The following is a 24,998-nucleotide window of genomic DNA, read 5'->3' as shown; positions in this document are numbered from 1 at the left end:
TACAGGTAATATTGTGATTTATGGTGAAGATCAGGCTGATTCAAGGTTGAAAGTAGGTTTTCTGAGGATATCTACACCACCATTAACACGCCTTTGCAAAATTAAGACTTTACTCCAGTTAGTACTGGACATTTTTATCTCATGTCTTGGATTCACTGGGCAATTTCAGGTAACACCCCAATTTTATTTTTCTCTAGTATATAAATCCTGTAGTGAGCCAACTTGATTTGTTATGTTTCATCAGCATACTTGTTTTTAGTCATATCAAAACTTGGCAAAGTTTAGTTTAAAGCCACAGCAAAAACCCTCAGTTAAAATAGGAAAGATAGCTTAAAGGGTGTTCGTCAGCAGTTATATTTTTGGCTGCGTGGCGTGGCGAAATGTTTAGGAAAACATACTTAGTAATTTTAAATCTGAAATTTGTAATTAACTTGTTTTTTTCTCCAGAGGCATAATAAATATGGCTTTTTGCTTGCATCTATGTTTTCATGATTAATTACTCGAGTGTGTGAAAGTCTTTGGTTCGACCAAATCATCATATGATACCATTATACTAGGAGGTAAACTTAGATTCTTCCATGTCTGAATGAGCTGTGCATGAATTAGAAAGCTGTGTAAAGAGGATTTATTTAATATAATTAAACTGATGTAAAAGGACGTTCTAATTTTTTGCTTGTTACAAATGTTATTTTTAAAGAGTTACTACAAGCAGTGGTTTTCAAACATGAATGTGCTTAAGGTGGTTTGCATAAACAAACTTATTTCCTACGTTTTATCACCTGAGATTCTGATTCTGATTCTGTTTCATTTTTAATATACATCTTAGGTAATTCTGGACCCTGGGAACTTTATTTCTGACAAATACCCCAACTGGTGGGTGAAAAAAAGTTAAGTGCTTGACAGGTTTACCTCTCTAAATTAATCATCTTATATCATTTGATCTTTCATAGAAGAAATCTTACTTTTTAAAAACTAGATTAACTTGTTTATAGCATCATGTTTTACTGGAGCGGAGATGGCTGTCATGGTGAAGAATTTTTTTTCCTCCAGAATACAGATGGACAGAATGGACAAATACATCCTTTAAGACAACCAGGATCATGTGTTTCTTTGTGAATCTGCACTGACTATGTGACTGAATTATAGGTTGATCTGAAATTTGTTAGTGTTTTTAATTATTAGAAAGATACATTGTAATTTACTTAATCAGATCAGTAAAAGGGATTAAAGCAGATAACCTTGCATGTTAGCCAATGATTTAAAAACATTTTATATAGCATTTTTCTAGAAAAGTCTCTTTGTAATATTGTTACACTTAAGTAGGTATATGAAACTTGGTGCTATAATCTCGATTGAAATATTGGGTCTTGTTTTATTTTTAAATATTTGAGGTTTGCTAGTGTTAATGTGACCTTATTGAAACCATGTTATATATATTGTTTTCCTGATAATTACGTTAATACCTCAGAAATTATGATTTATGCAATTTCTAGTTTGACTCAGAGGAAGAGAAATTGGACTTTATTTTTATTTGAATCAAGAGACCTAAGGGAGAGAATTATAAGGTGCCTTGTTTATTGATTTGAAAATATGCTCTAGCTTTGGAAATCTTTGAAATTCATTTCCCACAGTGTCTCCTTCTCTCCTGCTTGTTACAGAATCATTTTCCTTTCATAAATAAGTTGAAATTTCAAAAGGTATTTTAATTGTGAAAACACAAGGAAATTGGGGATAATTATAAAACATATAGTTCAAATACTTTTCACCTTTTTTCCTCATGAGAGAATTAAAAAAAATTACTTATTTTGAGCAAGAGAGTGCGTGAGCAGAAGAGGGGCAGTGAGAGGGAGAGAGAGAATCTCAAGCACGCTCCGTGCCGTCAGTGTGGAGCCGTAAGATCACGACCGGAACTGAAATCAAAAGTTGGACACCTAACCAACTGAGTCACCCGGGCGCCCCACATGATAGAATTCTTAAGTAAAGATTCATTTCACATTCACCTTATGTATTCTGAAATCATTAATTTTCAAAAATTTAATAATGTTGCCTGGCTGTTTGTTTATGGTTTGATCTTTTAGTCTGTAATTTCATTAGATAAGTTTCCTTACCGATTAGGTTAAAAAATCTATTTAATTGGATACATTCTTTCTTCCCTGATTCCCTCATTTCCTAATTTTCCTTTCCTACAATGTGGTGCATAATGCTTAACTTTTGTTTGTGCTTTAAAGAAATGTGTGTCTATTTTAAGTGAACACCAGTCAACTAAGAAATGTCAGTGCAGATTGATATCTTGTGTTAGTGTTTTCATATTGCTAGGTTCAGAGTCTATTTTTAGAATTATCAGCTGAGTTTAAACGAGGCTTCACTGATGATCTGCCAAAGTACTTCTGATGTTTTAGGTAGTTTATGCTGCTTTAGGATTTTGGTTTTTACAAAGGAACCTCCCTGACCCCTTAATTTCTGGTACTGCTTGGCAAATGGTAAGCGTTCAGTAAATATGTGTTGAACAAACACATGTCTCCACCCTGAACGTCTTTAAGACTGTTGGGAAAGTCCAATTTTATTTAAAAATATTTAATTTTGATCAGTATTCAAACATAAATAATCTCCAGAAATAACTTAAGACTGCTAAATTGCAGAGTGGAAGTGGTAAAAGCACCAGTTGTAAAGAATTTCTTGTTAATTTTTAGTGTCTACATCAGCAAAGCTGTAGCTGTTGGCTAAGATCTGAAATAGATCTGTACCTTGTCTAACCACCGAATTCATTATTCCTTGATAAAATGGGATTCTGAATGCAGAAGAAGTCTTTCATTCTCTTTATTCGTTAGTCAGCCCATGACTCACTTGAAAGATGGGGAGGAAGTTATTGTAGGTTGGTAATTATTTGCACTACAGATTTCCTTGAGCCCATACCTGGCTTTGAATTATCATCACCATGGTGAGGTACTCTGCTTAAATAGTACCTTGACATAAAGTGAATTGTTTGTCTCACAGTCTGGCACAACCTAGAAATTTGTTGCTTTTTTGTTTTTAACCCAGGCAGTACTTTGGTCCTAGACAAAGTATGAACAATATTTCACATATTATCTGGCCTAGTTCTGGGGTTTACAACATTATTAACAGAGATAATATGTTTAGCTTTACCATCTTGGATGAGTAATTTCTGGGAATTTGTTGAACAAGGGCTAGATGTGGGAAGAAGAAAACCTTTAAGCATCTGAAATAGATACTTAGAAGATTATTGTGAGTTCTTAGAAATTCAGAGCTATCTGATTCAGATATCTGTACTAATATCAAGGGGTGTAATATAAGCAGTATTTTTCTTTTTTCCACATTGTTCAATTCTTTATGTGTTCTGTAGATAATATGGGAAACTATAAGTGCCCCTTCTGATTTCCTCCTCTTCTTCCTTGCACTAGTTGGAATCTGGTTGATCCCTTCTCACTCCCCTTAGAACTTCTCACATTGAAGATTTTTCTTTTTTTTTCTTTTTTGCCCCTCCCTCTGCTCTATGACTTTCAACCATTGCTTCTAACACTTTGCTGCCCCTCAGAGTCCTTCAGACCTGTCCTTGAATCCCAGTTTTTAATACCTACCTATGTAGCTTCTGAGTTTGTTTTCGGATCTTATGATGGGGAAAATTGTACCCACGCCTTGTGGTAGTGTATTAGTTTCCTATGGCTGTTATACACATTACCACACCCTGAGTGGCTTGAAGCAACAGAAATTTATTATCTCACGGTCCTGGGGACCAAAAGTCTGAAATCAAGTGTTGTCAGGGCTGTGCTCCCTCTGGAGGCTCTCGAGGAGAATCCTTCCTTCCTTCTTCCAGTCTCAGGTGCCTCTTGGCATTCTTTGTCTTCCTAGGCTTGTGGCCACATCACTCCAGTCTCTGCTTCCATCTTTACATTTCTTTATTCTGTGTGTGTGTGTGTGTAAATGATCCCTTGCCCTTTTCTTGTCCGTGCATTTGTCATTGGATTTTATGCCCACCCGGATAATCCAGGATGATCTCCTCATCTCAGGATCCTTAATTACATCTGCAAAGACTCCTTTTCCAAATAAGATAACATTTTCACCGCTTCTGGGAATTAGGATGTGCACATTATCTTTTGGGGGGGGTCTCCGTTCAACCTGATACATACAGGCAGTTTAAGAATTAAATATAATCATGGGCGCCTGGGTGGCTCAGTTGATTAGGTGTCCGACTTTGGCTCAGGTCATGATCTTGCGGTTCATGGGTTCGAACCCTGCGTTGGGCTCTGTGCTGGCAGTTTGGAGCCTGGAGCCTGCTTTGGATTCAGTCTCTTTCTCTCTCTCTCTCTCTCTCTCTCTCTCTCTCTCTGCCTCTCCCGCACTCATGCTGTGTGTCTCTTTCACGAATAAATAAACATTAAAAAAACTAAAAAAAGAATTAAATATAGTTATATGTATATATATTTACATATATTTGTATACAGCAGGTAGCTTGACCAATGTAGGTACTCAATAAATGTTCATTCACTTCTCTTCTCTTTAGAAGCCTGTGCCCCCAACATTCTGCATCCTGGGATGATTTTGGCAATTAGTACAGGCGTACCTCATTTTATTATGCTTCACTTTATTGTGCTTTGCAGATAATGCATTTTTTACAAATTGAATGTGGCAATCTTGCGTCGGGAAAGTCTGTTGACACCATTTTTCCAACAGCATCTGCTCACTTCATGTCTTTGTGTCACATTTGGTAATTGTCACTATATTTCAAACGTTTTCATTATTATTATATCTGTTATGGTGATTTGTGTTCTTTGATGTTACTATTGTAATTGTTTTGGGTGTCATGAACCCAAACTTAAGACAGCAAACTTAATAATCAATAAATGTGCGTGTTCTGACACTTTGCTGACTGACCCTTCCCAGTCAGTCTCCCTCTCCTTGGGCCTCCTTATATTTCCTGAGACACAACAATATTGAAATTAGGCTAATTAATAATCCTACAGTGGCTTCTAGGTGCTCAAGTGAAAGGAAGAGTTGCACATCTCACTTTAAATCAAAAGCTAGAAATGAATAAGCTTAGTGAGGAAGGGATGTCGAAAGCCAAGACAGGTGGAAAGCTCTCTTGCACCAAACAGCCAAGATGTGAATGCAGAGGAAAGGTTATTTTATTTTATTTTATTTTTTTATTTTTTAATGTTTTATTTATTTATTTTTTGAGAGAGACAGAGAGTACGAGCAGGGAAGGGGCAGAGAGAGGAGACACAGAATCCAAAGCAGGCTCCATGCTCAGCACAGAGCCCAACGTGGGACTTGAGCTCATGAACCGTGAGATCATGACCTGAGCCAAAGTCGGACACTTAACTGACTGAGCCACCCAGCCACCCCATAAAGTTTGTTTATTTTTGAAAGAGAGCATGTGTGTGCATGCAAGGACAAGTAGGGAGAGGCAAAGAGAGGAGACACAGAATCCTAAGGAGGCTCCATGCTGTCAGCACAGAGCCCAACGTGGGGCTTGAACTCATGAACTGTGAGATCATGACCTGAGCTGAAATCAATGAGTTGGATGCTTTACTGACTAAGCCACCCAGGTGCCCCCAGAAGAATGGTTCTTGAAGGAAATTAAAAGTGCTACTCCGGTGAACACATGAATGATAAGAAGGTGACCCAATCTTATTGCTGAAATGGAAAAAGTTTTAGTGGTCTGGATAGAAGATCAGACCAGCCACAACATTCCCTGAAGGCCGAGCTGATCCAAAGCAAGGCCCTAACTCTCTTCAATTATGGGAAGGCTGAGAGAGGTGAGGAAGCTGCAGAAGAAAAGTTGGAAGCTAGCAGAGGTTGGTTCATGAGGTTTAAGGAAAGAAGCTGTCTCTGTAACACGGCAGTGCAAGGAGAAGCAGCAAGTGCTGGTGTAGAAGCCATAGCAACTTATCTAGAAGGTCTAGCTAATTAGTGAAGGTGGTTCCACTAAACAACAGACACCCAGTATAGACAAAACAGCTTTCTATTGGAAGAAGACACCGTCTAGGACTTTTATAGCTAGAGAAGAGAAGTCAATGCCTGATTTCGAAGCTTTAAAGGACAGGCAGACTTTTGTTAGGTAGGGGCTAATGTAGCAGGTGACTTTAAATTGAAACCATCTCTCATTTGCCATTCCCAAAATTCTAGGACCCTGAAGAATGATGCTGAGTCTACTCTGCCTGTGCTCTAGAAATGGAACAACAAAACCTAGATGAGAGCACATTTGTTTACAGCATGGTTTACTACTGAATATTTAAAGTCCACTGTTGAGACCTACTCAGAAAAAAAGGTTTCTTACGAAATATTTCTGCTCATTGACAAGGTACCTTTACTCAAGAGCTCTGATGGAGATATACAATGAAGTTAGTATTTTCATGCCTGCTGACACAGCATCCGTTCGGTAGCCCATGGGTCAAGGAGCCATTTTGACTTTCAAGTATTATTTAAGAAATACATTTCATAAAGCTTTACCTGTCATACATAGTGATTCCTCTGATGGATCTGGGCAAGGTAAATTGAAAACCTGGAAAAGATTCATCGTTCTAAATGCTATTAAGAACATTTATGGAGGGGAAGAGGTCCAAATATCAGCATTACCAGGAGTTTGGAAGAAAGTGATTCTAACCCTCATGGATGACTTTGAGGGGTTCAGGACTTCAGTGGAGGAAGTCACTGTAGATGTGGTGGAAATAGCAAGAGAACTAGAGTTACAAGTGGAGTCTGATCATGTGACTGATTTGCTGCAATCTCATGATAAAACTCGAGCGGGTGAGGAGTTGCTTTTTATGGATGAACAAAGAAAGTGGTTTCTTGAGATGGAATCTGCTGGTGAAGATGCCGTGAAGATTGCTGAAATGACAACAGAGGATTTAGAATATTACATAAACTTAGTTCATTAAGCAGTGGCAGGGTCTGAGAGGATTGACTCCAGTTTTGCAGTTCTACTATGGATAAAATGCTAGCAAACAGCATCACGTTCTCCAGAGAAATCATTCGTGGAGGGAAGAATCATTTGATGTGGCAAACTTGGTTGTTGTTTTATTTTCAGAAATTGCCACAGCCATCCCAGCCTTCAGCACCACCACCCCATCAGTCAGCAGCCATCAACTTTGAGGCAAGACCCTCCATCAGCGAAAAGGTTATTACTTGCTGAAAGCTCAGATGATGATTAACATTTTTTAGCAATAAAGTATTTTTTAGTTAAGGTATTACATTGCTTTTTGGGGCACCTGGGTGGCTCAGTCGGTTGAGCATCCGACTTCAGCTCAGGTCGTGATCTCGTGCTTCATGGGTTCGAGCCCCACTTCGGGCTCTGAGCCTGGAGCCTGCTTCGGATTCTGTGTCTCCCTCTCTCTCTCTGCCCCTCCCCTGCTCGTGCTCTGTCTGTCTCAAAAATAAATAAACATTAAAAAAAAAAGGTATGTACATTACTTTTTAAGACATAAAGCTGTTGCACACTTAGAGTACAGTGCAAGTGTAGCTTTTGGGCGCACTGGGAAGTGACAACGTTTGTTTGACTTGATTTATTATAGTAAAATAATTAATTAATTAATTAATTAATTAATTAAAAAAATCTATTGTGGTGGTCTGCAGCAGACCACTGCAGCAGTGTCTCTGAGATATGCCTGCATCAGTTCAGAATCTTCCAGCTCCACCTCCTATCCCACTGACGTCTCTCTTGGTGGCCATCAGGCAGTCTGGTCCTTGTCTTCCGTCCTCCCATGTGCCAAGTCCCCATAGCTGTGACCTGTTCTCCCTTGCACCTCCCCAGTCCACAGTCTTCCTAACCTTATACTTCTGGCACTTTCTCACCATTGTTAACATTACTTCTCATCTTCACAATGACCTCAAGTCCGCTCCCCTTTTTTCTTCTGTGTTTTTTTTTTTTCCCCCCACACCATCCATCCACGTGGACCTTTACAAATTATTTTCCATTGCTTCCAAACTCTACTCAAGTTGGGTTGTTTACTCCTGGATATGCTCAACACCTGTGTACCCCACAGCCTCTACGTACACCGTCCCATCAGTGGAAATGTGCCTTCCTGTCCTTCCTCTTACTTCTTTTTGTGCCTTAAATTTAAATGTACTTTTTCTTCCCTCTACTTAGGCCACAGTCATGCTCAGGTTTCTCCTATTCTAAAAAACAAAACCCACTTTCCCTTGACTTTGCTCTCACAATTTTCTCTGAAAATTGTTTTCACTTTGCCACTACCCACTTTACTCTTTCCTGTTTGCCTTTTGTTTCCATTGCTTCCCAGAAACTCTTCTCTTAAAAGATTGACAGTGATCTCCTAATAGCATTTTTAAGAGGCTAAATAGTATGGTGGTAAAGAACTAAACTGCTGGGATTTGAATTCTGCCTCCACCACCACCTGATAACTGTGTGACCTTGAGCAAATTACTTAACCATGTCTCATTTTTTTTTTTTTTTTTTTTTTTACTCTGTAAAATGGGAATGATATTAGTACCTATCTTGTATGGTTACTTGTAAGGATTAATTCGGTTAGTGTATGTGAAGCTTTTCTAAGGATTCCTGGTAAAGAGTATGTACTGAATATTAGTGTTTTACTTTTTTAAGCTGTTATTTTTTTTTTTAAGTTTCTTTATTTATTTTGATGGGGGGAGAGGCAGAGAGTGAGAGAGAGAGAATTCCATGTAGGCTCCATGTGGACAGATGCAGGGTGCAATCTCACGAACTGCGAGATCATGACCTGAGCTGAAATCAAGAGCAGGATGCCTAACTGACTGAGCCACCCAGGCACCCCAAGCTATTCTTTTTAGTTTTTCTTCTTAGCCTTCCTGGCATTTGATATAGTTGACCATTTCCTCTTTCTCCTGCACTGTGTTCAAGCTCAGACTAATTCATCTTGGGATCTTTTATCTATGTGACCCTATTTGCGGTCTCTCTCCATGCATCTGAATTTATCTCTTCTCTGGATCATTTTTCTTACAGTAATTCACTGCCATATTTCCCACTCTTATTATTTTTTTAAAATGTTTTTTAAAGTTTATTTATTTTTGAGACAGAGACAGAGCATGAACGGGGGAGGGTCAGAGAGAGGGAGACACAGAATCTGAAACAGGTTCCAGGCTGTGAGCCGTCAGCACAGAGCCCAAAGCGGGGCTGGAACTCACGGGCTGTGAAATCATGACCTGAGCTGAAGTTGGCCGCTTAACCGATTGAGCCACCCAGGCGCCCCAATTCCCACTCTTAAATACTGTCACCCCAAGTTGTATTTCTTGCACCTCTTTCTTAGCTCCAGTGCTACACTTAAAATGTACCTAACTCACATAATCTCCTTCACTGGGTTACTTTCTGTTAAAGGATCTGTGCTAGCGTGTCGCAAGGTAGGGGATATTGTGTTTGAGGCCTTTGAAGCTCAGGAAATGTTTCCAGATCAGTGCAGACTGGCACATACTCCTTGTCTTTTTTCACTGAATACTGAATACTTTTTTCACTGAACAAAGCTGGAGGTGGAAAGAGATGGGGAGACACAGTACATTCCTTAGTTTTCTGATGTTGAGAATGAGGCAAGTTCATAAATTTCTTGCCTCGCAAACCCAGGGTGAGATGTCTGGAAGTTGTAAACTGTTGATTTTTGAAGTTTTTTTGTTTTTAAGTTATAGGTACCCCCTCCCCACCCCAAAAGCAGAACAATGTAAATAAATTTGTCTCAAAGCAGAGGCAAATAGTAAATTAACTAGAGAACAGGGCATGATTTTAATTAAGCAGTGGTAGTTTTTAGTGTATTTCTGAGTTGTCTCAAGACCAAAGGGCAAAGCTGAGAGAGATTTTCCTATTTGTTTTCTGAAATGCAGTTTCTTACCCTTGGAATAGAAATTTTAGAAGAGGATTTTGTCGAATTTGTTGGTTTGCCAGTAAGATATTCCATTTTATATTCATGATAATTAGCAGTCATATGGTTATTTGAGTGTGGTTAATAATGTAGGGTGTTTGGAAATCAGGTAGTTGGAACCATTCTCATGCTGGTTTAGTGTGCCTTGCAATACTTTGACACCTTGCATTCTTCCCATTAATGACAACTCTAAACAAAACAGCTCCATTCCCTAATGGATTTTGATCTTTGGGGATTAAACCCACGAGGACCATTAACCTAAGGAATGTAACTCAATTAGCTGTAAATGATTTAAGACAAACTAATAGATTTTCCATTTGGAGGGCTTGGTGTCTTGCTTTCCTGAATTTTTTTCTCTATCCATCTAACGAGTAGTAAATGCATTCTTTCAGTAAATGGTTCACCTTTGTCACAGTTGTCGGCAGGCATTTTTTTTTATTTTTTATTTTTATTTTTTAATGTTCCTTAGCAGTTTTGTTACCTGATGTTTTGAAGTTTTTAGGATCATTTGACTTTGATGTTTCTTTTCTATACCAGATGTTTTCCTTGCTGCTTAAATCTGACTTGGCTTCAAGATGTCAATTTTCTGTATATGAGTTGGTGTGTTAAAAGTAAAAGCAATGTAGTTAAAAAAAATTCCATTTCTAGGACACATGTTAGTGCATCTACATTCTTACTAGCATATCCTTGCTTAGGCTCAGTACTGTTTCCTGGAGACTAAGACTTTGACAGGGGCCTCAGTCCTGCTGCTTCATGACAGTTTGGTATGGAACAAGTGTTACAAGGTATTTACATCACGGACAATAAATTTCCTATGTAAGTTCAAGTTTAAATGATCCAGGGTGTTGAAAACCAGTTGGTATTAGTTTTCTATTTGATGGTTTTTCCCTGTATCAATTCAGTTGAAGTTTTGTTTTCCTACATTTGTTTTGGTTGGCTATTCTTTTGTTTTCATTTTGCACTTTGTTTTCTTTTCTTCTTTCTTTTAAAGTCCACTGAAGGGCAAAAATGTAATAAAAACTTGTGTTTGTAAACCCACAGGTGTAATAAATTCAAGCCTAAATGAGTTATATATATATAATTATAGGACTGCTTTCTAGAGAGGATGTAGACATGCTCTTAAAATGATTGAGGTAAAACTTATGTGAAGCTTGGATTTCTGTTTCTGTCTCTGTTACAGATTGAAGGTAAGAGGAGAGTGTTATTTTACTCTGTTCTCTACTAGTTTTATTTACTTTGCTCCTTTGTATTTCGAGCAAATTAACATTTACATAAAAAATGGGAAAGGAGGTAGTAAACATTACATTTTGCTCATCTCTTTGTATCATCTCAAGGAAGTAGAATAAGACCCAGAAAATTAGTTGGCATTTAAGATTTTTTCACTTGGTATTCATTTTTTGAGAGTGTCATTACAGTGTTCAGGGTCAGATTATTTTAAAATCCTAGGAGTCATTAGGTGAACCTTGCAGTTTTTTGGTTTTGCCATGAAAATGATCCTCCTCCCTTTGACTGTGTGGAGTTCATGATGTTTTGGCCGTATGCTTGGAGAATTTAGAGAAGAAGGGGCTTTAGAGAACAGCCAGGGCAGTACTGCCTTTTTTAGGGGAGGAAGCCAAGATTCGGTGAGCTGTCCAAAGTTATGCCTGCATTGTGCTTGTAGAATCAGGACTGACAAAGAAAGGATCTTTTGATTACTTCTGTGCCTCTGTGAAGAGGCCTGGCATCTCTTAAAGGCAGAGATTTTTGTAATCTTGGTCAATTTACCAGTTTCTCCCAAAGGAAGAAATTTGGGGCCTAGTTCGAAGCACTTAACCACTAAGAATTAAATGTACCAACTTGAAAATGCACATTGATTTTGATTGTGTCTGCTTTTACAATCCTGGTAGGTAGATTTGTGATTCAAAGGGAGTGTAAACGTTCCAAGAAATTAACTCAGTAGAGAGAAATTACCAAAATAGGTATTGATTCTAGGTCATTCTGCCCCCTAACTCTCCTTCCCCAAAGACACTGAGAATTTGCAAGATCTATTGTGAGATTCATATTCACACTAGATGTGGTGATTTATGATATATTTATGATTAGATAAAGGAATGCTTGCCTTTGTTGGAGTTTTGATTTGAGGGAATTAATATAGAATTAGAGAAAGTATATTATGTGATTGTATATTTGTAGTAAAATGCCTTTTTTGAAATTTCTAAGTATATTTTATGGTAGAAAATAATTTATGAATAAAGGAATTATGATATTCAGTTAGTCTCATTCTATTTGATGGACATCACTACTTACATTTTTCATTTTTATTGTTTTAAAAAAGCAGTTTGTTTTATGTTTTTGTTTGTTGTTTTTTTTAAATTTTTTTTTTTTTTAAGAAATCTCTATTCCTAACTTGGGGCTCCAACTTAAAACCCTGAGATCAAGAATCCCATGCTCTCCCCACTGAGCCATCCAAGCACCCCTGTTTTTATAAGTTTTTGATAATGGGAAGTAATCATTTTATATTTCTGTTTTCTCTTTGGACATGCTGATTGAGTCAGTTGGGGTTTGTTGGACAGTTCCTCATTCTGACTATTATTTTATTAAATTAAAAACAAAAGCATACTGAGTCATGATACTTCATCTTTTTTCTTTTGTAGCCAACACGTATCTCTTCATGGTACAAGCTCGAGGAATAATGTTGAGAGAAAATGTGAAAACCATAGGACATATGATCAGGCTGTACACAAACAAGAACACCACACTCAACGGTACAGGTGAGATGGCTAGCTGCTTCCTCCTGCTCTCCTTCTGTTTCTCAACGTTTGTAGCGAAAAGAGGTAAACCAAGTCTCGCAGCCTCTGGTTTTGTCTCTAAGTAACTCTGTTAATGATGAAGGTGTCTCCTACTGACTGTGGGGAGGTTCTTGTACTGCATGAGCCAGGGCTGTCCCATGTTTTAGGATATGTAAAAGTGTTCTCACAGAGGGGACGGGGGTTTTGTCCAAAGATACTTAATTCTTGTAAACATAAAATGCAAAAAGCTTTTCCAATTCACCTATTGTCAAGAGGAATTAACCACAGAGAGAGTAGTTTATCCATATTAGTCCTTTTGCTGTCTCTCTTTATGCCCATTCTGACTCCTAAAATGTTTTTCAACTATGTCTAGAAAATACTTACTGTTTTTAATTGCAGAAGATTCTTAATAATTGTATGGCTTTTTAAGGGGGCTTCAGGAGAAATTATTGAAGATTGGAAATCCGTAGCTAGCTGTTCTTCTTTAAAAATATTATCTGGAAGTAGACTCTCCATCACAATCACATTTAGTTAAAACTTAAGTAATATGCCCAAGTAGTGCTTTAATGAAGGTAGACTTGATGTAAATAGCTTTAACTACTGTGGAAGAATGCTCATGCCCCCATGTGGCAGAGTTTCTGCGGTGTCTCCTAAAGTGTTATTAGAGGTTACTTAAAGATTTTAATGATTCATTGTCATTTGTTGCATCCTCTATATTCTCATTTTAAGCAGTTAAAATTAAAGATTTGGAGCGCCTGGGTGACTCAGTCGGTTGAGTGTCCGACTTCAGCTCAGGCCATGATCTCACAGCTTGTGAGTTTGAGCCCCACGTCGGGCTCTGTGCTGATAGCTCAGAGCCTGGAGCGTGCTTCAGATTCTGTGCCTCCTTCTCTCTCTGCCCCAACCCACTCGCATTCTGTCTCTGTCTCTCTCAAAAATAAATAAACATTAAAAAAAAAAAGATTTAATTTATGTCAGTAGTTCTCCAATGTGCCATTGTGAACAAGAGGCAGATACACACACACACACACACACACACACACACACACACACACTCTATTAATAGGAAGTCCCTATCTTCCAACCATAGATCTTCTTAAAATGTCTGTTAAGGTGGGTAATAGTTTTATGCTTCTAAAAAATTCAAGACTGTATCATATTGATTCTTAATTTAATTTCACACGTGCTTCTGCAAAATCCATTCTAGCCATTTGCCTGATTTGTTTGATGATGTCACAAATCAAAACACTCTTGTTTTCTCCCTTTTAACTTTAAAGAAATTTCTTTTAGAAAGACTGTCATTGTACTTGGAATTTTAATAGTATAGTAAAAATCTTGTTAACTGGTCTTCTGCTTTAATTGGTCTTCTGAGTAGTAGGTCAATGTTAGGAGCAGTTTAAACATTATAAAAGCTTCTTTAGGACTTGTTCTGGTTGAATAAGTTGATTGTGAAAGTGTTCACTAAAAGTTCACTCCACTGAACAGAAATACTCAGCATCTTTAGGTTACTGTATTTGTATAAGGGAGTGCTGGACTTCTGTGCATGATCAGGTTCTTTTCCTGGGGCATGAATAAGTTTTATGTGAGAACACTGAGCTTGATTAAGAGAATTTATTACTGAGTCAAGACCCCACAACTGGAAGACAAGAAAGAAATGGGGAAATCCTCTTTTCCCCTTTGCCATCTCATATTTTCTTTCTTTTAAAAAAATTTTTTTAATGTTTACTCATTCTGAGAGAGAGAGAGAGAGTCAGAGTATGAGTGGGAGAGGGGCAGAAAGAGAGGGAGACACAGAATCTGAAGCAGGCTCCAGGCTCTGAGCTGTCAGCACAGAGCCCGACGCAGGGCTCGAACTCACAAACTGTGAGATCATGACCCAGGCCGAAGTTGGACACTCAACCGATTGAGCCACGCAGGTGCCCCTTCCATCTCTTATTTTCAATAGTGACCCAACAACCAATGCCAGCTTTGGTAAGAGTTGGCTTACTTTTGTCAACCTTTGAAAACTTTTCACATGGTTCCTTCAGTGGTGGTAACACTGTTCTCTGGGGACAGTCATTGTATCAGCTACAGATCGGGATTGGTCATAAGAAAGACCCGGCTGCAGTGGCTTAAGCACATGAGGCTTTATATTCTTATGTCTGGAAGTTGGCTATCTGTGGCTGTGGTGGAGAGTGTCCTCACATGCCTTCCATCTTCTGTTCTGTCACAGAGTTTTAAGTCTGAGGTTGTTATAGGGCCCCGGTCCTTATATTTGTACTTGGGTCAGTAAGAAGGAAGAAAGGAAGAGGGAAGAACAGAGGGACCCTTTTAAGGAGACTTCCCAGAAGTTTCACATGCCATCTTTGTTTAAATCTCGTTGGCCAGGACTTTGTTATAACGGGCTATAAATTACAGTCTTTGAGCTGGATACGGTGCTTTGAATGAAATTGGGGTTCTGTTACCTAAGGAGAAAGAGAAAACGGAGTTTGAGTAGGCAACTGTGAGGCTTTTGCCATGTTCACTGATATTGAACAATTGGTATAGTTAGTGTACTTCACTAGATACTGGAGATACAACATTAAGAACAATATCCTCCCTTTGTATGAGGATCTCTAGGCTTTTGGGAGAAATGGAAGCATACATGGTTATTTATAATACTGTTATTTCTTTTCTTTTAAGTTTATTCATTTTGGGAGAGAGAAAGTGTGTGCGTGTGTGCGCGTGCAAGCACGGGCGTGTGTGAGTGGGTGAGGGGCAGAGAGAGAGAGAATCCCAAACAGGCTCCATGCTCAGCACAGAGTCTGACCCAGGGCTCAATCCCATGACCTTGAGACTATGACCTGAGTGGAAATCAAGAGTCAGATGCTTAACCGGCTGAGCCATCCAGGTGCACCAATATAATGCAGTTTATTTCTGCACAGACATACAGATATAATCTGCAAAAAGGAGATAATGGCCAATAAGGTGTACAAAGAGCTAACTGAACTCTAGGGGAAAATCGATTAACATGTACTGGCTCATTTAAAATTTAACACTTGATCGCAAATAGATTGTGATATTTCTAAGCACACATTTGATTTCAGAAAAGGGTTTTTAACCTCTTACCTGGCTTTCTGAAGCACCAAATATAAATACATACTGTATGTAATACTTTTGTAAAGAAATTACACACTCTCATGATCAAATGATGCTTTGCCTTATAGCTACAGAGTTAGTCAAGTTTAGAAAACAAGATGTAATCAGTGAATAATTACCGAAGCAGAGGATAGTTGTCATGCAGCGTTAGAAGTGGTAGGTTTGTTAGAAATAACCCAGCACACTTCCTCGTTTGATAGATGCAGGGTCTGAGACGCCACAGACAACATACCATAAGGCAGTGGTAAACAGGCTAGAACTCTCACTGAGTTTCTGTACCTGTTTTAAGCTGCCGTTTGTGGGAAAAACTACGCCCTTGAGGGTCCTTTTTCCATTAGTCATAAGGTCCTATGAGAGCTGAGGAGGGGACCTGCCCAGCAGTTTTCATTCTGTGTCTCTCTTTCCTTCAGGTGTGGCTCTAGAAGAGAGGAAGAAGGCTGGGGGCCCAGAACTCATTGTGTTTTCATCCATCCATTCATTAGATGAAATAATGTCTATATTTTACAGCAGTTGTGGTAGATCAGTCTCAACTGCATCTATCGTGCATAACCTTTTAAAACTGCTCCTGATTTTGAAAGCAGTGGTTCTACTTGATGGACCTAAGCACTTTTATGGGAATAATGATTTTGTGGGTTTATTACAGTATAGTCTCCAAAAGCTTAAATTGTTGGCTGTATTATCAGTTGTGAGGTGTTCATTTACAGTAATTTTTTTTACCATGTTGTAGATACTTTATTAGATACTGGAAATCAAAGGCAATTTGATTTCAAAAAAAAGATATTCAGACTAGTGGCAGGGGTTGAGTGGATGGATTTATACATAATACATTGGGATGACATAAGTCCCACTGGACGCAGTACTCAAGGGGTGTGGAGACTTTTCTGTAAGTCTGGCAATGAGTTGAGACCCTTATGATCATTTGTGATGATGTGGCCAAGAATAACATGTTTAGCTCCAAAACTTTGTGTTTAAAGGAAGTGAATATATTCCTGTTGTGTGTCTTTGAGGTTTGTTTTATTTTTAATGGTTCTTTAAAAAATGATGCAAGGGTACTTTGCAAAAGACTCAGTCATTCTAGCACTAAAATAAAAAGTGAAACAATCCTCCAGACCTCCTGTTGCCACCAGGCTTCCCAGGGGGAGCTATCGTTAACAGTTTGTTTTACAGAAATGTCTAGAGAGCTTATAACTTCTGTGAGTTGGATGTAGATTTATAGAATCATAGCATGTGGCTAAAAGAAGGAGCCAGACATTAGTAACAAGAAATAATAAATTATGCACAATAAGAAAATACTCTTATTTAAAGTTAACTACATGACATGAAGAAATTGCTTGGGAATTTTGAGAATGTTAATATTTATCTGCCTCAGGATTATAAGAAAATGAATCTTCTGAACACATAAAGGCCAGGGACAACCTTATTTATCTGCTGTTTTTAGCTCCTACAAATGCATAGTGTATAGTAAATGCCTACTATAGTACGAGTCCCCATAAATGAAGAAAAGTTTTTTGAATATAACTTGAAATTTGATCTATATCTGGATATATTTTTTAAAAAGCATCTTGAGGGGTGCCTGGGTGGCTCAGTCGGTTAAGCGTCCGACTTCGGCTCAGGTCATGATCTCGCGGTTCGTGAGTTCAAGCCCTGCGTCGGGCTCTGTGCTGACAGCTCAGAGCCTGGAGCCTGTTTCAGATTCTGTGTCTCCCTCTCTCTCTCTGACCCTCCCCTGTTCATGCTCTGTCTCTCTCTGTCTCAAAAATAAATAAAAACGTTAAAAAAAATAAAAAAAAAAAGCATCTTAAGGAAAGAATCAGAACTTTAATGGACTTAGACTTGTTTTATGTTCAGTATCTTAAATCATTCAGATATATATGGGGGACATATAGGGTGTGGACTGCTAGAGTGGTCTCAATGCTCTTGGTGTGTCCCTGGGCTTACAAAACAATTAATGTCCACTAAACGCCCCCTCCCCTTTGGGTTGGAGGATTTTCTTTGTTGAGTGCTTTCCAGGGCTCCTCTGGAGAGGGGCATTGGGAGGATTCTGTCGCTGGGGCTTTCCAGCTTCCTGGTGGAATAGGCCTTAGCAGTTGTACATCTTATCGTGGGGTTTCCTGGCAGTAAATGCACTTCCCTTAAAACCTTCCCCGTGCCCTGCCAAATTCCTAACTGGGATTTCCATGTAGTCCTTTAGAATTGGACCTTCTCCTCCAGCTTCTGTCTTCTCCTTGGTACCAGATCCCCTTATACCTCCTCTTGCAGCCTCTGCAGGGTCCCGTCCAGCAGGTGTGCCTGGGGGTGGGGAGAGTCTCTTTGCTCGGAAGTGCCATCCTGGAGCCCGGGCTGCATCCCTTGTCAAATTCATTTTGATGATGAGTGAATATCTATGTTAGGCAAAAAGTATGCAGGTGTTTGGTATTTGATTATTCTAATATAATTCATATTCAACTGCCAGGATTCTACCATTTTTCCACAGTGAGAGGGTTTAGCTTTTCCAGTTTAGTGAGGTATGTGATTTTTACCTTTCGCCTTTTGCTTGCTGGTCACTGACAGGCCTCTTTTTGCAGTCACATGCCTCTTCTCCTCTTTCTTCTCTCTTTTCATGCAGACCAGTTCAGATAGGAATAACTCTTTCAACAGAGCAGATTACTGGAGATTGAGAGAATATCTTTGCATTTTCCTAAAGTGTCTGCTAGAGCTTCATTTCCTGTGGGGACACGGTTTATGACCTAGGAGACAGACAGTAGTTTGATCAGCTGTTTCCGAGTCTTGTCTCTTACTGCGTGTTGGTCTCATTCTCTTAGACTGGCCTCATTTTACATAGAGGTCATGGTTCTCAGGCCTGAATCTCAGAACCTTGTTACAGAAAGGGCCGAAACATGATCTCTTTGGTTCCAAGCTCAAAATTCCTAAGGTTCTAACTGTCCCAGGTTAAGTCACATGCACATCTCTGAACCAGTCACTCATAGCTCTAGTCAGTGAATATATATATGGGCTCCAGATTGTTCTGAGCATTTCTCTAACTGAAACCTGAAAATGGCTACATGAGGTAGGCACAGGTGGGAAACTACATTGTCTTGCCCTGTGCCACAAAGCTAGGGCATTTTGGAGCAAGGATTTGAACTTACCATTTGACTGTGGCACCCTAACTAGTGCCCTGTATGCTGTATAACTTGCAGTATCTAAAAATAATGGACCTAACATGAGATAGAGCTTCACAGCTCCCCAGGGACTGCAACCTGCTATTGGGAATGAGTAATTTAAAGATTTAAAATGGGGGGCGCCTGGGTGGCTCAGTTGGTTAAGCATCCTACTTCAGCTCAGGTCACGATCTTTCGGTCTGTGAGTTCGAGCCCCACGTCAGGCTCTGGGCTGATGGCTCAGAGCCTGGAGCCTGCTTCCGATTCTGTGTCTCCCTCTCTCTCTGCCCCTCCCCCGTTCATGCTCTCTCTCTGTCTCAAAAATAAATAAACGTTAAAAAAAAATTAAAAAAAAAAAGATTTAAAATGGACCATATTACAGAAGTAACTTGAGTGGTAAATCTCAGTTTCTTAAGTGTGGGGTGGTGAGAAAACATTACTCCCACCCCTCTGCTCCGTGGTTACTAGAAGCACTGTGCTGTGACGGTGTGGTTGTCCAGGATACCCTTGGCCATTTGACGGTGGAGAGGATTCCCTGGTATACTTTCACATTCCCTTTTGATCTTGCTCAGCCGGGGGAGGGATGGGAGCAGGTGTTCTCCTATGGTTACAGATAAGCCTGCTCTGTATGTATGCACAGATCTGGCCAGGCTGCTCTCTAGACTTTTCCCCAGTTCCCTTGGGAAATCATGCTGAGAGGTCTTTTCTAGCAGCAGTGAAGGGTGAATGGGAGAGTAGCCACGGCAGCTGCGTTTGCTTTTCTCTAGTTCTTTGTAGATAATTGCTTTTAAGTACTTCTGTAGATTGCATACTGTAGGCCTTCTCACAGTGGTAGTGACATATTTCGTACTAGGAGCAAAGCAAAAGGCAGTTTTTTGGTTGTAACTTTTTTCTCTCTCTCCAAGATTATCCTGAAGGCAATAATTCAAGTGATTATCTTGTTCAAACAACAACATATCTTCCGGAAAACTTCACATATTCACCATATCTCCCCTGCCCAGAAAAACTGCCTTATATGCGTAAGTGTCATCTAATTTTGACTTAACTGTTTGCTTGTGTTATAATAAAGTAATACAAATCATATGGTTTGAGCACACCATGCTCAGATCATTAACTGTGGGTGCTAATGTTCATGTTATGTAGCATGTTACTTGATATTTCTTTTTTGGACAAAGCATTTTTTTGGGGTGGGAGGGAGATTGAAAAGTTGAAGAAAAAGCTTATCGCTTACCCAGAAGCAACCTCTATTGTGAGTTTGATATATGTTCTTATAGGTTATTTAAAAATTTTTTTTTACAGAAATAGGTAGACAGTTATAATGTCTCAAAGGTGTTAAGAATTTATATAAATTGTCTTAAGATTACAATTATTTCTAGAATTTGCTTAATTAAAAAAAATTTTTTTAAATATTTATTTTTGAGAGAGAGAGAGAGAGAGCAAGCCAGCATGAGTGGGGGAGGGGCAGAGAGAGAGGGAGACAGAATTGGAAGTAGGCTTCAGGCTCTGAGCTGTCAGCACAGAGCCCGATTCAGGGCTCAAACTCACCAACCGTGAGATCATGACCTGAGCTAAAGTCGGATTGAGCCACCCAGGCGCCCTTCCTTAATTTTTTTAGAACTATCCACATTGATACATATAGATCTACTTATTTTCCTTAATTACTGTATTGTACATGTTTGAATAAGGGTACTACATTCCATTTACCTTTTTCCCTGCTGATGGAAATTTACATGGTTTCCACTTTTTTGCTATCACAAAGTAGTGTTATTGGGAGCAGTACGGTACAGATTTCTCTACATGTAGTACATATATGCTTGAGGGTTCATCCCTAGAACTGGAGTTGCTACATAGGCTGGCTTGGTTTTGCACCAAAGGAGCTGTACCAGTTTATTTTTATTTTTATTTTCATTTTTTTCAAGTGCTTATTTATTTTTGAGAGAGAGAGACAGAGAGCACGTGAGCAGAGAAGGGCAGAGAGAGAGGGAGAGAGAGAATGCCAAGCAGGCCCTGTGTTGTCAGCACAGAGCCCATTGCGGGGCTCAATCCCACTTACTGTGAGATCATGACCTGAGTCGAAACCAAGAGTCTGATGCTTAACCAGCTGAACCACCCAGGTGCCCTGGAGCTGTACCAGTTTATATCCTCAACATCAAAGCATGAATGTAACTATTTTGATATTGATAGACTTTAAAATTTTTGCTAATGTGATAAAAATATATTTTCTAATTTGTTAGATAAAAAATGACATCTCATTGTTTGGATTTTCACTTTTCTCATTAGTAATGGGTTTGAGTAACTTTTGATGGGTTAGTGAGTGGTTTTGAATTTTCTCTCCTGTGACTCACTCAGTTGTGTGCTTTATTGATTCCATATTGGTTAATTGGGCTTTTGTCCTGATTAATGGAAGTTCTTTACATATATTCCAACAGTGACCTATTGTCTGCTGTATGTATTGTATAACAGCTTTTCACAGTCCTTGGCTTGTCTTTTCATTTTGTTTATGGAATCTTCTGTTTTATAGAAGTTTAAAGTTACGATATTTTCAAGTGTATCAATCGTGTTAAAGTTTTTGCTTTTTCTGTCTCAAGAAAGCTTTCTATATTACTCCAAGGCCGTACAAATACTCTTTTATTTCCTTCTAATAGTTTTACCATTTTGTACTTAATTTTTGTGTATGAGATAGCAACAAAGATGGTGTATTTTAAAAATATGTATTTTTAAAAATACATATTTTTTCAAAATTATGAAAACAGTACATGATCATTAAATAGCCCACTATAATCACTCAGAAGCTGCAGGGCTATCATTTTGGCATTTTTTTCTTTGTATGTTTCCCCTCCCCCAATTTTAAGCATGCTCTGTACAGATAAGCTTATATGTTGATTTTTATGTAATTAAAAAATTAAATAAATATCCTTTTGAATAAATATCCTTATTTATCCTTGGGTTCTAAAGCACTCGGTATCAAAATGTGTTTTTTATGTCTTTACATAAGTATTCTTTCTTGAAGAAATTGGCCTTTGCCTATCATATTTATAAACTGAAAGTTTATCGTTGGTAAATTATTGAAATTATATATTTACAATCAAGAGTCCCCTTTCAATGTCATCTAAGGCCATGGGTCTCAAATTTGGGTGTGCATCAGAATCAGCTGGATAATCTTAAAATTCAAGTTGCTGTGCTCCACATTTGGAGTTTCAGACTCCATACATCTTGAGTGGGGTCTGAGAATTTTCATTCCTAACAGGTTCCTGGGTGCTGGTGATCCTTGGGCCACACTTTGAGAGCCACCAATCTAGAGTACGTCCTACTCTAGCCACCAGCCTAGAGTAGGCTATATCAGGCCTGAGGAACTTTTGTGATTCTTGGTCCCAACCTCTAAGTGATTTTATTAATCTGACAGGGGGCATGGGTATTTTAAAAAAGATTCTCACTTGACTCGAATCTTCCTGTCCCTTTGCTGTCTTATAATAGAGAATGAAGCTATGATTTTTGTGGCCGTGTATTTGTCATTACTTTGTTATTATAGCCCTGGTTTTCTAAAAATGAATGTTTTTGTCTGTGCAGTACTGAAACCACTAAGTAATGTTCTGTTGAAATATTGATTACAATAATTTCATTTTCATAATTTGCATATTCAAGGGTTTACAGTCTTAGGAAATCTTTCTGTTCTCAGTTTAGTTGCCATTTTCTTAATTACTGCTTTATGGGTACTAATTAAACTCTGTTTAAAAGCATCTGCCTGCCAGGCCTTCCTACTAGCACTGCTCTCCTCCAGCCCAGAACTTGTAAATGTCCCTGTCGTGGTGCTGGAGAGACTCTGTCAGGCCTGCTGCGCACTCACTGCCCTGTCACTGAATGTCCTGCTGCTACTGCTCCTTATCACTGCTTCCGTCAGAGTCTTCTTCACAAGAGAGGATCACACTGGTTGGGCGAGCCACCTTTTCACAGAAGGCCTCCTCATGGGCTGCTGGCTTTGGGTCCAGCACCACCCCCATGTTGTAGTTAGAAGATTGGTCATGTACAAATAACTACTTAGAACGGGGCCGTGGGAACAGCCAATATAATGAGGCTTCTTCCAAGAGGGCCTTACTTGAGCCATCCAGGAGAGCCCCTTCACTGAGTCATGTGACCTCTGCAAAATAGAGCCTCACTTTACCTATCTGTAAACTAGGGAGTATTGTATCAACTTCACAGTGTTGCAAGGATAAAAAGAAGTGCAGTGCTTTAAGCTTGATAGACATTAGTTTGATATTCTCTTTCTTCCTCACTGCTTTGATGGAGCTACACATTGTGATGATCAAGGGAATGAGAAACCTGGGAGAAATGGGTGGAGTTAAGGGGTTTTGTACTTAGCTATGTATCCCTATTTTTTTTTTTAAGTTCACAGGATTATTTCCCATTGATAATAGAGAATGGCATACCAAAATACCTAAGTGTAAAATCTTTTTATAATATCGCACAAAATAATTGAATGCAGTATCTCCCTAAATAATAGTTAAACGAAGTCCGTGTAGGGAGAAGATCTACTTTGATGAAAACTGTCCAAGTATGAATGATACTTAATTTTCCTGTAATTTTCACCAAAAGTGAAGTTGAGGCTTAACATTGGTGCGTTTGATTATCTAGCTGTAGCTTCTTTTTTATTTTTCTCTAGTGGAGCAATGGGACTGCCAGCACTGGATTACCATAGAGATAAACTTGTGGCTTTTCCAGTTGGAATTTAGATAAAATGGATTTCATGGATTTCAGCAATATTTTACATTCAGTCAATTATACCATAAAATCTATTTTATAATTTTTTTTTAATGTTTGTTTATTTCTGAGACAGAGAGAGACAGAGCATGAGTGGGGGAGGGGCAGAGAGAGAGGGAGACACAGGATCTGAAGCAGGCTCCAGGCTGAGCTGTCAGCACAGAGCCCGATGCGGGCCTTGAACTCAAAGATCATGAGATCATGACCTGAGCCAAAGTCAGACGCTTAACCAACTGAGCCACCTAGGCGCCCCTGTAAAATCTGTTTTAATGTGTGTTATTTATACAATATGAGTGACTTCTTTGTCACTGTTAGTATTTATAGATCCTCCAGAGGGCTAATCCATTTTCAGCTTTCTTAAATTTATGTGAGACTCTCCTTGCTAACAAAGTAAAGTAGAAATTTCACTTTTTCCAGACCTAAAAAATAACAAGCGCTTAGCGTGGATGGTTTGATTTTTGTGAGTGAAGCAGAGTGGGGAAAATGTCATTTGTGTACTTTGCATTAAAATGAAGGTAGACTTGCCTGGAGTTTTCCTATCTCTTAATTCTTTTTTTTTTTTTTTTTTTTCAATGTTTTTTTAATTTATTTTTGGGACAGAGAGAGACAGAGCATGAACAGGGGAGAGGCAGAGAGAGAGGGAGACACAGAATCGGAAACAGGCTCCAGGCTCCGAGCCATCAGCCCAGAGCCTGACGCGGGGCTCGAACTCATGGACCGCGAGATCGTGACCTGGCTGAAGTCGGACGCTTAACCGACTGCACCACCCAGGCGCCCCTATCTCTTAATTCTTTGAATAGAATACATTTCCAGTAACTTTCATATATTTTGTCCTTACTGTTTGTGGAATATTTCCCTTTATGGTTTAACCTTGGTAATTGTTATAGTTGCTAGATTTAGGAATATAACAAAAGCTATAAGGACTTTTTGAGATGAATTTCAATAACTCAAATGAAAATCAGGAGAAAGGGACAAGATAAGTACACTTCAGAGAAGCTCAAAGAATATGTACTATGACAAACCATCATGCACATGTGTACTGTAAAAAGAGATGGGAGCCATTTTCGAGTAAACCGTGGCTGTACATGTAGTGGCCTTGGGTTGTTCACAGGGGCAGGCAGAGGAGACACGAAGCTGAATGGCCCTGTGTCTAACAGCCAGAGCAGGTAACACGCTCACAGAAAAGCAGTGTCCTCACTATGAATGGGTTCTTATGTGATGAAAGGGAACCTATGGTTCATTCGAAAAGGAAAAGGGAGATGTCAGTGAGAGGGGACATTGTAATTGGCTCTTACAAGATAGTTCACTAGTAGCTGAGGTAACAGTGTCAGAGCCTGAAGGGTTCTGTGAGAATGGAGGGTGGTCTG

At 39.0% G+C, this 24,998-nt stretch overlaps 1 protein-coding gene across 2 annotated transcripts in view; it reads left to right on the top strand.

Annotated features, from left to right (window-relative positions):
- Positions 1–24,998, top strand: part of B4GALT6 (beta-1,4-galactosyltransferase 6) — a 68,086-nt gene that overhangs the window by 10,509 nt on the left and 32,579 nt on the right. Inside the window, exons 2-3 of one of the 2 annotated variants that reach the window (XM_043558536.1) lie at positions 12,488–12,604; positions 19,782–19,895. In XM_043558536.1, coding sequence (XP_043414471.1) covers positions 12,488–12,604; positions 19,782–19,895 — 231 coding nt within the window. Of the gene's footprint in view, positions 1–12,487; positions 12,605–19,781; positions 19,896–24,998 lie in introns of those variants that run through there. The other variant, XM_043558537.1, reaches the window with a different exon arrangement.

Source organism: Prionailurus bengalensis, chromosome D3, assembly GCF_016509475.1.
Source record: "Prionailurus bengalensis isolate Pbe53 chromosome D3, Fcat_Pben_1.1_paternal_pri, whole genome shotgun sequence".
Taxonomy (NCBI): domain Eukaryota; kingdom Metazoa; phylum Chordata; class Mammalia; order Carnivora; family Felidae; genus Prionailurus; species Prionailurus bengalensis.
Note: the sequence above shows the minus strand (reverse complement) of the source record. Positions and strands in the feature narration are given on the sequence as shown.